At 41.8% G+C, this 15,270-nt stretch overlaps 1 protein-coding gene across 5 annotated transcripts in view; it reads left to right on the top strand.

Moving 5' to 3' along the window:
• KLHL29 (kelch like family member 29) overlaps positions 1 to 15,270 on the top strand; it is a 387,198-nt gene that overhangs the window by 167,703 nt on the left and 204,225 nt on the right. The window contains exon 1 of one of the 5 annotated variants that reach the window (XM_064411798.1): positions 3,016 to 3,090. The exons of the other annotated variants lie outside the window; for them this stretch is intronic. Within the exon in view, the coding sequence (XP_064267868.1) occupies positions 3,031 to 3,090 (60 nt within the window). The 5' untranslated portion in view covers positions 3,016 to 3,030. Of the gene's footprint in view, positions 1 to 3,015; positions 3,091 to 15,270 lie in introns of those variants that run through there. 5 annotated transcript variants of the gene reach the window in all.

Genomic DNA, 15,270 nt, shown 5'->3' with positions numbered 1-15,270 from the left:
AGGCTAAGCAAATGAGGCATAAGGAGAAGTTTAGGGAAACACAGAGCCTGATCCTGATTCACTTGACAGCTTCTGTTGAATCCTTGAAGCTTTGATTCACCTCATATATCTTTATCCATCCAAATGTTAGGCATCTGTTTACAGTTGGCTTGTAGCCCCTCTTTTTATTCAGCAGAGAGGACTAGCACTCTACAAAAAATTATTTTTCTCACCTTGCAGTAGGTGGTTTGAAGGTCTACTTTGGTATCAGGGACCCTGTAGATCACCTTTGGAAATCTGATATTGAAATGAAACCCATCTTCACATTCTTTATCATTTTATCTATCTGTGGTATCAAAAGTTATATAAGTACTTAAAGATCTAAATGTGAAATGAATGCATGTTCTGTAAATGGTTATTGATACTTTAAGTGTTCATATCAGTATTATTATTATCCACCTGCTGAGGGAAACAGAAAATCACATTTTGCCTATACTGAATCGAGTGCCAGAAACTTTGCCCAGTGTTTCACTGCATACATTTATTTCCCCTGTTTGTTATGCTTTTCCTTTTGCTGTTCTTCATTAATGCAAATTTTTCTCATTTGCGATGCTGGTAGGAAGCACTTGGCCCATTACACATGGCTTGGTCATAAACAAGGTATTTGCTCTTTCTTATGAACACAAAAGTGTCAGGAAATTTCATTCTGGATTGTTGGTGACATTATCACATTGGAGTTTGCTGTTAGAAGACTATTTTCTCTGCAGATACAGCACTCAACCTCAAGATTTTGAGGTAAAACCAGACAAATAAAGCAGTTCACCATTTCTGATCAAATTGCTCCTTTTCAGTTTTGTGGAAAGACTATAAATGAATATATTAAAGGAATAGGAGAATCTGTAGATGCCATGGGGAGCTGCAAAATGAATAAAAAAGATGGTGTTTTGAGGCTATTGAGGAGATGGAACACTGATTTCAAACTGAGAAGGGACAAAAAATAAGCCAGACCATTGGGTTGGCATTGAAGCACTAAGGAGGGAACTCAGCTGCAACAATCACAGCTTGTCCTTCTTTCCAGAGTGTGTTATCTGACAGCTCACTGTGCTAAGTAATGCAGAGGTGCAATTGTTTGTTTTGAATGTCTAACCTCAATCACTATTAAGGCAGGTAAACATTTTCCATCTCTGTTACCTGGTAGTGAAGGATTGTGACTGCTGCAGTCATGGAGTGGTGAGGGAACCAGTGGGAGATCTGAGGGGCTTGTGTTTACCTCTTGAATATGTCCTTCACAGAGGTCTCAGTCTTGGGCAAAACATCCATGATGTGTGGAAACCTATTGCCTCCTGATTTCCCTAAAGTTCAGGTGTGGACAGCTGTGGAGCTGGACTTCAGTGTTTTGTTTGGTGCCCATAAGAGAGGGGAATGCAGCCATATCAAGCTTGTGAGGATATACACATTAAAGGTGACAAGGGACTCCAAGGCTTCATCCTTACTTGTGCCCTGAACAGTCAGACAGGACATTGGCCCAATGTTTTAAATTTTTGAACAGTGCAAAAACAAATTGTGCTAAGCAGCATGAAGGTAAATTGATTTAAATTCTACCAAATGTTGTCGATCGGTAATGCATCACCATTGCTAGAAAAAAATTACAGCTCACTGGAGGGAGTTGGGAAGCTAAAGGGATGTAATCTGGAATACCACATGGTCCAGGAGAACACAAAATAAGACAGCAAGAAACCAAGACACTGTGATATCTTTGGGATGATTCTGTTTACAAGAACATGGTTCTAGGCTTTGGAGACTTTGGGACGAGTTTCTAAACTCTGGGAGGCACAGTGACACCATTTTTTAAACAGAACTACCTCAGCTGTCTGCCTGTTTGCCATGGATTCCCTTGGAGCAAGGACTGCAGGGTGAGGATATGTAAGTCCAGCTTGGTTGCCCATGCTGGGGTTTGGTTTATGAGTAGAAATCCATCTTTCTGCATAGAGCCAGTCTGTTCAGCTGCTGCAGCTGAAGCTTGGGTGCACTTTCTGTTTGCTAACCCATGGGATGGACTTGGGAGCCAGCAGTGCCTAGGATCTCATGGCTCAAACCACCAGGACTTTGTTCTTAAAGCCCTCGGGAAAGGGCATCAGAACTTGCTGGATAATCACCTCCAAATTAGCTGTCAGTGTAATAGTATAATTAATGGGAGCCAGCAAAGACCTTGGTTGTATAAAAGGAGAAATATAAAGTAAAAGTAGTGAAAGTTGTTTGATTAAAGTCTATTATATTAGTTAGGCTGATGCTTAAATACTCTGCCCAATTCTGACATTCATGACTGAAGAAGATGGAAAGATACTAAAGCAGTTCTTAAAGAGGACCATAAAAACTATCCAGGCCTGGAGAATAAGCCATAAAATGTTTTTTCAGTCTATTCAGTTTCTTAAGGGAGGTTGGAAGATGATTATTTAGGATCTGACAAATGGAAAAATAGCTGAAGTGGAGAAATGTAAACCTTGCAAACAATACTGAGTGACTCTAAGGAGCAGTGAGATGATATTGGGAAATCAGGTAGTTCCAAATGATCCTATGAGTTCTTCCAGCCTTAGGTAGTGAATCTGGAAGAACTAGAACACTTGATAAACACTGCACCTTTAAATGACAAAAGGACCACAGGCTTCCACCTAGGTACTGTGATGTGTTCTCATGTCTTCTTGAAAGGTTTTCATTTGAGTAGGTCTTCACGTGGAAGATATGTTTTGCAATAGTGATAAATATTTAGCTGATTCATTTGGAATAGAGTCAGTTGCAGAAATGAGGGGGAAGCAAGTTATATATATGTTTACATATAGGTATATATATATATTTCTCGTTTTAAAAAATAATTTTTTTGCCATGAAAACTCTTGATTTTAAACCTCTCCCTGTTCCTTCTGGAGATTTCAGTGCATGCATTAGTGCTGTGTTCTTCTAATGCTAGATTATTGGATGATGTGACCTCACAGAATCACAGAATATTCTGAGTTAGAAGGAACCCACAAGGGTCACAAAGTCCAACTCTAATTGAATGGCCCATACAGGCATCACTCCTGTGACCTTGGGATTGTTAGCACCATGCTCTGAGAAGGTGAGCCAATATCAATGGGTGAATGTCTTTGCAGGGAAAATGGCTGAAAATTAAACTCCTGTAGCTGCAGCGCTGCTTGGAATCTAAAATTATGCTTGGAGAAAGATGTGTTAATCTTACTGCTGTGTTAATCCTACTTAGCACTTTACCACAATTTTTTTACAAGGGCTACTGCAAGTGTCAAGGTCCTCAGTTGCTAAATGTCCACATTTGATTTCTTCATTTTGTTTCCACCATTTTTATTTGTATAATACTGTTTTCTTCCCAGTTTGTTTTTTCTTGCCTCCATGGTTCCTAAATATTTGTTTTAATCATAGCAATCATTTTATCTAACTGTCAGTAACATAACTAAGACTATACTCAGTAAACTGTTAACAATTACTCAGATTGTGCTGAGTGTTTGAGGATCATTCCACAATGGGGCACCAGGGAGACCATTTCCTTGTGTCTGACAATATGTTAACCCAGGTAGATATTTCTGTAAGACCTGGGCACAAAAGGAGAGGGATGTGAAAACACACTGTGTGACATGTTAGGCACTGTCACATCACCGAAGGCGGCAGTGAAGGCATTTGGTGATTTTGCTGAGCTGATGGTGAGAAGAGTGGAGGGTCCATACAAGGTAGAGTAGTTTGGGGCTCAAAATGCTTCATTCAGCTTTTGGATTTTGCCTTGTTATTACTCTGTAGTTGGCATGTCTCAGATTCAGACTTCTGAGAGCCTTATAGGTAGGTGTATTGTGACAGCACTAAAAATATGGACTTTAGAGTCGTGACAAATCTCACCTAGTCTCATAACAGTGGAATGTTTGCATAGTTATAAAACACTCAAGCATCTGCCCTGTTGAGGTGCATCTTGCTTATCCGTTTTACAACATTTTTCATCCTGTTAGCATTTGTGATTTCTGGTGTTGCCAGCTCCAGATGTTCCAATGTTGTGACAAAGTCTTCAAAGTCTTAAGATTTTTACAACATAATAAATTTAGAGTTGCTTTTGTTTCCTTTATGGCTTCTGAGACTTAGGAATACGGTCAGGTTGCATTTCACATTATTCCTTGTAACAATCAAGGTTGGAAAACATTTGTCTTTTTTTGAATGAAAACAGAGGTGGCTTTTGGGAATCATTTGTAGCCATGTCACTTCTACTCAGCCATAAAAGAAGGTGCTCCCCAGGGGATGGGGGGAGGGAAGTAAAGTTCAAAGAACAAAATAAAAAGTTTTAACCCTAAATCTTCTTGCTGCCTAACCCAAGGGACAGCTACAAGCTCTGCAGATGTCTTACTTTTTGAAAATTTGAAATACTCCTGATATCTTCAGCTAGAAACCTGTATGTGCAAGACCTGTCCCTACCTTAGAGTTAAACTTGTCTGGGATGTGGAAACCAAGTGGTCCTTTACCAAAATCAACAAAGTAGCATTTCTCAGAGTATGACTTTTAAAAAAAAAGAGGATTTAAAGAAATCTGAATACAAGATTTCAGGTCAGCAGCAGCTGTCTTTTTTGCAAACAGTGTAGCACCAGGAGATCTTAAAACTGTCAAAAGTGGTGGGGAAGGAGGACTTTGGATAGATATTCCAAGTGGCAGGTTCATCATCTCTGCTCTGTGGTCAGGTGTGTGCTCTCTGGAGAAGCTTTTTCCTTCAAGACCTGGCAGTGGATGCACTGCTTATTTGTAAGAGGGAAAGGAAAAAAGCCAAGGTCTGAAGAGGAATAAAGGAATATGTCCTCCATTTGACAAAAGGAAGGCAAGCCCAGCTAGAAGCAAAACAAAAATAAACAAAAAACCAACCAAGCAACAACAAAAACAAGAGCAAATTATCTTTATTAAAACAAAAGAAAAAAAAAGGTAGTCTTCCAAAACACACAGTCTGGGAGTAAGGCTTCAGACTTTGAAGGCAATTTTGGGGTTCAGATCCTATGGACAGTAAAATAAAGGTAAAAGTATTGAATTGTTCCTCAGTCAGTCAAACTGATATGGCACATAACTTTGTAATATAACATTAAGAAAAGATTTTGCTTTAATTGTACATTTAATTTTAGGGGGTTATATTGATTTTTTTATAGATACGGTTTTGACTTCACAAATAGTGGAATAGCACTTTCGGTCTTTCAAGAATGTCCTTGTGATGTTTTCACTCTCAAGTCAGTGAGAGTCAGTCTCAGTTATTAAAAGTCAGACTGAAGCTTGCAAATCCAGGATGCATGTGTCCTTTGGAGGTGAAAAATCCAATTACAGCAGCATGCGTCAGGGAACCTGCAAGCCTGGGAGGTGGGTTTATCTCGATCTGAATAACGAGGGTTTGTAAGAGAGCTGGCATCACAAGTTGCTGGGCCCTGGAGAGGAGCATTTCCCTGTAGATAGCAGCCAGGCTGCTCTTGTTAGAGGCAGAGAAGTTCTCAGTGCACCAGTCAAGCCCTAGATTGTTACAAGTACTGAAGCAGTACGAAAAAAAATCCTTTAATTTTATAAAATAACTGCAGTATCAGACCAGTAGCTTATGAAATAGAAGACCTACTTCAGTTGCCTCCTCAGTTTGAGGAGATTCAGACTTACACTTCTAATTCTCCAGGGCTGTTTTATAACACAGCAATGTTTCTGAACAACATTCAGTATTCCTAGAGCAAGGATACAAACCTGGGCCTCTGAGCTCCCATTCCACAGTGGGGCTGCAGAGCCACTCAACCCTAAATGGAGTGCAGGAGGATTTGAGACTCACTCCTTCCCCAGCTTTCCTGCTGGGCTGCAGATACTTAATGAGGTTCTTGCCTTTTGGGAGTTTTCATCTCAATTTGCTGGATTTTATGAGACATACATATACAGGTACATATAAGTATACATGCAGATGGTACGTGAAGCCCAAATGCCTGACATGGAGTTCTGGGCTCTTCTTGGATCAGGAAGACATGGATAAAGCAAACATGGTCCAAAAATCCTGTGTCTTTCCATATAAGATGAAGCCACAGAAATAATCTCAAATTCTCAGTCCTGCACATCTTCAGCAGTAAAATTCTAAAGCTCTGGTTTCAGAGCACTTCTGGTTAAAATCTTCACCAGTATGAATAGTGCCTAGAAGGGACTGGAAACAAGCATCAGAATATTGGTAGGGTTGTTTGTGGTTCCCAGTTCAGCCCTGCTGACAGAGATGCAGGACATGATGCTGGGACAGGGGAGCCCGAGCTGCTGGGCGTTGGATGCAGGAGGGGAGAATGGATAAGGATTAATGGTGCTACTGTAAAGGTAAAAGTTAAGAATACTTTGCTTCTGAATTTCTGTTGCTTGGGATGGAGGTCTGTGAGCTTGACTTTCTGCCTCATTTTTTTGCATTGTTTCCATTCAGACCTTTCTTGGATTTATTTAGAGGGATTTTTGAGAATATTTTTAATTGGATGTTAAGCAGATCTGTTTCTTGGTCCATATTTCTGGCCATGGGAACTAAGTCTTTGAGTCTTACGAAAAACTCTACAATGTGATTTTTTGAAAGTTACCTTGCAAGTTAAGCTGAATTATTTAGCCCTCTATCCTGCTGCTGTCGCCACTTCCACAATGTGAACAGATTAATCAGTGCCAGTTTTTTACTTCTTGATTGTAGGAAATTACCTGAGCTGTAATTTCTCATTCACTTTCTATCTGTGTTTTAAAGAACAGTGTAAAAGTGAAGTCCTGAATGTTGGGTTATTTTACTGTCTTTGTATTTCTTAGTAATTCCATCTCTGTCAATGGAGGCAACTGGCAGAGCAGCCTTGTCTAGTGGAAGGTGTCCCTGTCCATGGCAGGGGGGTTGAAACTAAATGATCTTTAAGGTCCCTTCCAACCAAAACCATTCTGTGATGGTAGGGGGTCCATGTGCAGCACACTGTCAGGTAATAAAATGCTGGTGCAATAGGGAAAACTCCAAACTTTTAGGATAATCACTTAATGCAAACATCTCAATGTACCTGTCCTGTTACATATGGCACCTGAACTGGTTGAGGGACATGGTCAATATTTCTTAAATGGAAAATTATTCAAGCAAGTCCTACACTCTGGGATTCATCAAAAGATTTTATTACTGCTGAAAGCTACTAAAGTAATAGACAAGGGCTGGGAGAAGCTCAGAGGAAGCCCGTCTGCTGAGATGCAGAGAAATCTATGCTGTGTAGAAAAGCACTGTTTGTTGCATCCCACTCTAGATGCTTTTGATGTTATGAGGTTGAGATGGTGAGAATACTATTTATTTAGGTACCTGAATATTGCATCTGGTTATTCTAGATCCAGACTTTAGTATCTAACCTTCAGAGCCTTCCATCAAAATGCAACACTAAATGAAAATATTAAGCAGCTTGTACGTAATCCTTGTAACACTGGTAAATCCAGTGGTTTTTCATACAGAAAAGACATGGGACTAGCAAGAAGTTTGGTGCAGGACTGAGGTGGACAGAGCAGTAAAGACAGTAAATTGGCATCTTGCTGCACTGTTTTTACAGCAGCCAGTCCCATGTTTTCCCAAGCAGCAGAACTGACAGTAGAAGGTGAGACTGAGGAGCTGGTAATACAGTTGTGTTAATAAATGGCAATGTGCCTGGACAGGTCAGAAAGGGCAATGCAACACGAGTTGGATAAGTGTGAACAGAGGAATAACCCCATGAATCACCAGAAGGGATGCAGTGTACAGCTGTGATGACTCTCCAGCCTGTAAATGTAGCTGATCTCAGCTGTGGGCTGTATCATCACATATGTCTGAGGAGCTCTGGGTTAGTGTAGCAGGTACTCAGCAGATAATCTGTTGAGGTTTTCACTGGAAATAAACTTTTCTTTTGCCTCAGAAGAAAGGGTGAGACTTAGTTTCCTTAAAAGCAAGTTTCTGCAGGTATTAGAGATGCAGCAGGCAAACCCAGCAGGTCTTCAGCTTCACAAGGGTATAGATCTCCTGCAGGTCCTGCGCTGTGTCATCCAGACTGCTGCAGATGTGTGAGTTACCTCGGGCACTTAAATCAGCATTAGACACTAAAGTATAGGCAGCTGAGCCTCCACCACTGGTAATTTATTTAGTACTAAATTGTGAAGGCTTTTGCAGAGGCAGCAGAAATGCAGGCAGTCAGCAGGTTGGGGATGAGTGAGTCACACAGCACCGAGGCACCCGCGTGTCCCCTCCACGAGCCATGGCCATCCATCGCTGTCCTTCACGGAGGGGCAACAGAGATTCCCATCCCAGGGAGTGGTGGGACTTGGAGGACTGGCAGAAAAACTGGAAAGGGGGTAACTTCAGTCCAAGCCAAGGGGAAAGCTGCTAATAGTGAGCTTCACTGCAGTGTGGAGGGAGCCCTATTACTCATGACTGCAGAATGGGGTGGGTTATTGCTGAAGAACCCATATTAGGAGACAATCCTACACTGTCAGTGGGAACTGGGTAAGCTAATGACATTTTAGCTGGAATGAGTGAAGAAAAAATTACATAGCGGATTTCATGGAAAATTAAGGCTTTGGGTTGCTGTACATTGTGGCAGTCTTGAGTAAATGTAAACCTGTGTGTATTTTCTGGCATGTCTTACTTTGCTCGTTCTAAGTCTTCAGCCAGATGTAGTTCCTTACATACATTTTTTTATTTCATTTTTATTGTACTGGTGAGGCAAATATTTAAAGAAAAGAAGTAGGGGGTTGGGAGAGGACCAAAAGTTAATGTTATAGCTTTTTAATTAGAAGTCTTTTAAATTACAGCAATTTTATACTCTAGTAAGTTTTCAGGGCCATTTAGATTCTAAAATACCTGCCAACTGGGAAACCAGCAGTTCAGTTGTTTTATTTTTCCTCCATTACATCTGCAGCAGAATGTGACTTTTATAGACATTTGCTTTTCCCCCAATGTTTCCTGCTGATGCGTTTCTTTGTGCCACTGCAGTCTTCAAAACGCTGATACCATCTCACTGCTGTGTGTTCAGCACCTCTAATCGCCTTTGTTGGGTTTTAGGTAGGGAATTGATTATTCTTCTGGGTTTAAGGTGATCCATGTCTGCAGGTCTGCAAGTACCAAGAGGAGGAGACATCCATCAAATATTCCCACACACCCATCTCCTTTCACTCTTCTCCCTGAGCCCTGTGCTTGCACATGGAGGCTTTCTTCCCTCCTTGCCTTGTTTGCTGGCTCCTGGAAGAGTCATCTGGAATTGGTGACATTGCCATCAGTACAGCCCAGTGGTGTGCTAAATGAGAGGCAAGTCATGTTAATAGTCCTGCACAACCCTACATCTCATGAATATTTTAGTTTACTGGCAGAGCTCCTGTTGTGCTGCATAGTCCATGCTGTGTGGAGCTGCAGTGGTCTGGAATATAATTGGTGAACAGGGAATAAAATAGTGTTTCACATTTGGAAATTTTCAGTGATTCTTAGAGATAAGCTTGGTAAATTAACATAATGTTGACAGGAAAACCATGGGGAATTTATTTCCGTCAGGTCAGATTCATGGGGCATCAAGTGGGGTTTGATATAGGAATAGGTCAACTCTACACTGACCTATCAAATACACATCTAAAATAAACCAAATAGTTGGAAATATTAAAAATCAGACCCAGTTATTATCTCACCCTGTGTTTTGATGGAGAAAAGAATGCTCGAAAGCAGACAGGCAAAAAGCACTGTCAACAATTGGCTATGGGAGGTTTCTCTTTTTTTAGCTTAACAAGAATTTGTTTTCCTGAGAGTTCAGGAGTGTTTGGTTCTATTCCTAAATCTTCAGAAAGTGTAGATGAGTCAACGAGAAGTAATAACCAGAGCCCAGAACCCTGATGTAAGCAGATCAGATGCTCCAGAGAGCCTCCCGTTGCACACAGCAAATGCCTACAGTGTCTGTCAGTGCTGGTTTGTATTAAACTGCTGCCTGACGGGGCTGGGATGGGACGTCAGGGAAGGTTACAGGACGCTCGATGATAAGTGTGAGGCCACCTGTTGTATCTGGACAAGACAAGATCTGACGTGAAAGATAGCTGGAGGTGTTCCTGTTGTTTCCCTGTATTACATTCTCTCTCCCCCCTTTTTTTTTTTAAATGCAGTTGTGTTCTTACAGAGAAATACCTGCATTCTGGTTGTGTCTTAGTTTGTCTTTCAGAAGTGGCTTGTGTGCGTAGGAATCTCTATAGTCTTCACTTATTTTATTTATAGCTTGCAGGATTAATGTTGTTGGTGTTGATTATTCATAAAGAGCTTTATCAAACTGTTTTCAGCTAGGTAAAATTGGAGGGGGTAAAAAACTATATTTAATTATTGATATGGCCAGTCTGATTTGTAGTAGATATTGTCCATGTGTCCTCTAGTACATGGACAAAAGGTTGCTTGAACAGTTTTCTCTCAGTTTCTGGGCTGCTTTCTCAAATGAGATGCCTTTTGCAACTTTCTTACTTTGGGTTTATATGTGTGAATCCTGTCTGAAGGCTGACTGCAGGGATAGACTATGTGAAGAGGGTTGAAAATGTCCCCATTCAGTAAAATAATGACCCTTGAAGAAGGCCCAGCTGCCTCAAACCCCATCAGCAGGCTTGGAGCTGGTCACCAGCATTTGGGTGAAGGTGGAGGGCTCAGAGCAGAGCCTTCTCCCCGGAGCACAGTCCGTGTTCTCCCTTCCATTTGCCTGATTTTCTTTGCTTTCAAGCTTTTCTGCATAGTCACACTGGAATAAAAAAAAAACTACTTCAAAAAAAAAAAAGTTATCCTGTGTATCTCCCTCGGACTCCTAACCCAGAGGTAAGGGTCTCTCCTGGCTGACTGATGTCCCTTCAGCCAGGGAAGAATTTTAAAGGGTCTGTGTGGCTCAGATACATTTCCAGCTGACAGCTCTGTTGCACAGGGTTGTCTTAAATGCGAGTTAACTGTCAACACTGAAGCACACGGCATGAGGAGAAAACCAAAGTAGTAAACTGAAAGTTTGGCCGCAGTGCACTTCCGAGGCTTCACCTGGCGCGCTCTGGGACGCGCCGCAGCCGGAGCCGGGCAGCCACGGCTGGGTGAAGCTGCCCTCCACGCAGAGGAGAGGCTGCAGCAAGGCACTGCCTTCCTCCCGCCTGCTTCTCTGCTGGGGTTTGGCTCACGTGGCCTGAAATGAATGAAAAAATTTGGCAGGTCAGCCTTGAGAGGCAGCCAGGATGTGTAGCGGTTATCCGGCAGATCCTGGGCATGGCATCACCTGTGCCACACAATAAACACAGATGTGGCAAAGACAAATAGCGGGCAGAGAGGAGGATTCGAGTGGGAAGCGAAAGCGGCTTTTGCATAGACGCGTGACTGGAAAATTTAGTAAACCAAGCAAATTGCTTACCAGAAGCTTAAATAGGATTCCTCTGGTATCCAGCAGGATTCACAATGAGTGAGTGATTTATAAACCAGCACATCCACAAAGAGAAATAGCCTTGCTGAAACTAGCCAATGCCTTAGCAGTGTAGTGAAATCACTTCAATAAATAACTTCCCTTTTTGAATAATACTTTAATGCTTCAGATTGTTAGCAGCGTATTTGTGTAGCCTTGAACTTCTCAAGTGCGTTTTAAAGCAAACTATTTAAACAGCATTTTCTGCGTTTGTAAAGTCCTGACTTGAAAGTGATGCTGCATCTTGTGCAGGGCTTGATGAATCACCAATGCCCAAGGCTGCACAGAGGATCCAGGTCAGGCTTTGTTTTAGGTGTTAGTGATTCATCAGTAGGTTCTGGGGAAATAAACTGGAACTCTGGTCAGGTCAGGTATAAGAGCCTTCTGTTCTTCTTTTAATCCTGGAAAACAAAATAGATTTCCAACGAAGAAAAAAAAAAGAAACAGCAGAAAAGTATTGCATAAAAGCAATAGAGGGAAGATTACTCTGAACTCAGCAGAGGAGAGCAGTTATCACTTGAAGATAAGCAGTGGGTAAAGGCAGGCTTAATTTTGAATCTTTGTAGAGCAGTGAACTAAAGAGTTTCTTGGCCAAGATCAAAGGTCTGTTCTTAACTGTAGCTTGTTAATTGTTGTTCTGGATATTGCTATTTAGGTACCAATGTGCTGACTATTAAGAATTGTTCCAAAGGTGATGGAAGTGTTCCCAACAAGCTTTGCCAGACCAGTTCCACTCAGTATTGATGTATTCATGCCTATGGACTCTCCATGGCCAGGAGAGTCAGATCCTGCATCCCATGGCTGAAGGACCTTGGGCTTCTGCAGCTGGAGTGGGAAGTCAGAGGGTGCCAAGAGCAGGGAGCGAGGTTTCCCCTGTGTCTGTGGGCATGGCTGAACTGTGGCTGCTGCCAGGGTCCTTGAGCTGAGCTGTAGAAAGCATCCTGGGTTATTCCTGTGTGCTGTGCTCTGCAGCCACACAGGGCACAGAGTCCACGTTTGGTCTGAGACAGCAGATCCCTCCCTCCCTTCTCCATCAGCCTGATGTGTAAGGGCCAGGCTGCAGCCAGAACCGAGTTAGCAGGTTTAGAGGCACTGCAACCACAGTGGAACCACGTCTTCAGTTTGATACAGCAGATCATTTGACATGCAATACCAGGGAGGCAGTTGTTAGCACCAGCCCTGACTGAAGTGTGGGAATGAGTCAGCTCTTGGGAATTTATTCATATTTAGTCATAGCTGTTGGAGAGAAGATGCATTTTTCTGCCTGTCTTGTTTGTTATAAACAATGCACGTGTTATCCTTGTGAAACAAAAGTAATATGTCTGCCAAACAGTGTTAAGAGACTGAACCTCTACAAATGCAGATAAATTCAGAAATTAAGTCTCAATTTTCAGCACTGAGGAAAATTGACCAAGAGGTCAACATATAAAGAGATTTTTGCACTGAATCTCCATCACTGTTGATTTTTATATGAAGATTAGATGCTTCTTTACCAGATACGCTGTAGATCAAACAACAATCAGTTCAGGGGAGTTCTGTAGCTTCTATTATGCAAGAGGTCATGTTGGGTAATTTCAAAAGGTCCCTTCTGGCCTTCTCTATGAAAAAAAATGCCATTAAAAAAATCACAGTTTATATAAAATACAATTCTCCTCTTGCCTGATGCTAAATGAATTGAAAAAACGTGTTTGAAGGAATCTAGCAGATTGTTCAAAACACTATTAAGAAACTGCAGCTGTGCTAGAGACTGAGACACACTGTATTTTGTAAGGTTAAGCAAATAAAATTTGTTTCTGGTAGGCTAAATATGTATTCATAACCCACGTGGTTGCAATTTATCTCACTGTTCATGTCTTTGAGGACATAGTTTTAAGAGATCCATAGTCCTGTGTCACTTAGTTTGCCTGTGAATTGCTCTTTTATCTCCTGTACAGCTGACACTGCAGTGTTGGGGAGCATGTACTCTGCAGAGATGTGGGGTTTATTTATTTACTTCGGTTTACCATGGTGTCATCTGTGTTGGTGATGAGAAGGTCAAAGAAATTTAGCCTCCACCTGTAGCTGTGGGGTGAGTAGTGATGCTTTTTACTGCCCTGGAGAGGGCCAGGATTCCCTTTGGCATCTTCCTGGCCACTGCCTTCATCTGATGCGCTGAGTGGTTGACTGCCATCCTCATCCAACAACTCTGCTCAGTCTTTCAACTTTTCAGGAACAAGGCTCTTGAACAGCTCAGACAGAGGCCAAGACCTCATTAAAAGTCCAGTTTGATGGGAAGGAGAAACGGGACCTCAGAGAGGATGTGTTGGACCATCCCTGTGTCGCTTGGCTGGTGTTGCTGGTGGTGTGCACAACCACCTGAGCTGCAGCCACGACTGCTGTGCAGTGTCCCCAGGGCTCTGAGCTGACTGCTCCCCAGCAGGGAGCATTTTCTGTTGCTGCAGGTCACTCAGACTGGCCTGGTCCTTGCTGTCCTATGCCCCGAAGGTGAGTGGAGGATGGAGAACAGGAGAATTCCCTGTGGTTTTCCTGTCACTCTACACTGGAAAGCTGTGGCACCTCCAGAAAAGTATTGCATGGAGCAGAGCAGGATAATATGGTGCAGCCCTAGCATCTCTTAATTATTGTTTTTAGTATCTGTTGTCACCTAAAAGGATAGGCAATGCAACACTGGCTTTGATTTTTATTTATTTTATTCTTTGTTTTCACTTCAGTCCTTTTGTTCTTCTGCTCACTCAAACACATATTTTCTGTAGACAGTTTTGTGGATGCTGAAGACAGTGCAGAAACCCCACCTCAGATCTGAGAGAAATGTGGGCTAAGGCTCATGTTTGAGACATTTTTCTTGGAGACAAAAACCATAGTAACTGGGATAGGTAATGTTAAGGACTTTTATCACCAGTTAAGTGAAGATGCTGTGATTATTTCTCTCATGAATGAGTACAGGTTAACAGTACCTCTCCTGTTGATTTGCAGGACACACTGCCATAGAACAACCAAGCTGAGTTTTGTCCTCACATGTACTTCAGAGAAAGTCTAAAATTAATTACTTTTATTTATGCTGTTGAAGGTTCATCACACGGTGGGTATGGGAGAGGATGGGCCCATGCAGCTTTATGTATGTGTCACATGAGGCAAGTCACAGCACCTCTGTGCATCTCCTTTTGTGCCATCTCTCCCCATCTCTTCATTTTTCTGTAATTTTTTTGAGCTAGAGACTCCCTCCTGAGGCAGGTGCTCTTTCTTATGTATTCCTAGTGTGTCTAGCCCCAGCTGGGATTGTAAGAGGCTGCTGTAATACAAACAAACTAATAATAATAACTAGAGATAAGAAGAAAAAGTATCCAGCTTGAAATATGGATCCCAAGGTGCTTGACAGAGAGAAAACTAAGCAAATCTTACACAGAGGTCATTGAAGGAAAATAAATAAGCGTGCTCAGCTGCCAGATTTACAGGCTCCCAAGAAAGCTGCAATTAATAAAATACATTAATTGAGAAGTGTGAAGAATATCTTAAAGCTTAATGCATGGAAAATATGTCTGTATACCCAGAAAATAAACATCACATTGTGAAAAGGCAAAGTTTATATTGCATAGCATAACCAAGCTCAGAATGACTCCTGTAACTAAGTAAAATTTATGATGCACTGACATGAGACACTGAACACTTTACCAGTCTGTAATACATTAGCCCTGATGCAGTGCTTCAGTGTTTCTAATGGAGTCACAAACTTAAAACATTTTAGAGATGGCTGCTTGTGATTTTATTTTTACCAATGCAGCTAAAAAGCCATGAAAGTAGATGTTGAAGCTGTAACTTTTCTTCCCATGTGGACATTGCACTTTTTCAGAACC

Source organism: Passer domesticus, chromosome 3, assembly GCF_036417665.1.
Source record: "Passer domesticus isolate bPasDom1 chromosome 3, bPasDom1.hap1, whole genome shotgun sequence".
Taxonomy (NCBI): domain Eukaryota; kingdom Metazoa; phylum Chordata; class Aves; order Passeriformes; family Passeridae; genus Passer; species Passer domesticus.
Note: the sequence above shows the minus strand (reverse complement) of the source record. Positions and strands in the feature narration are given on the sequence as shown.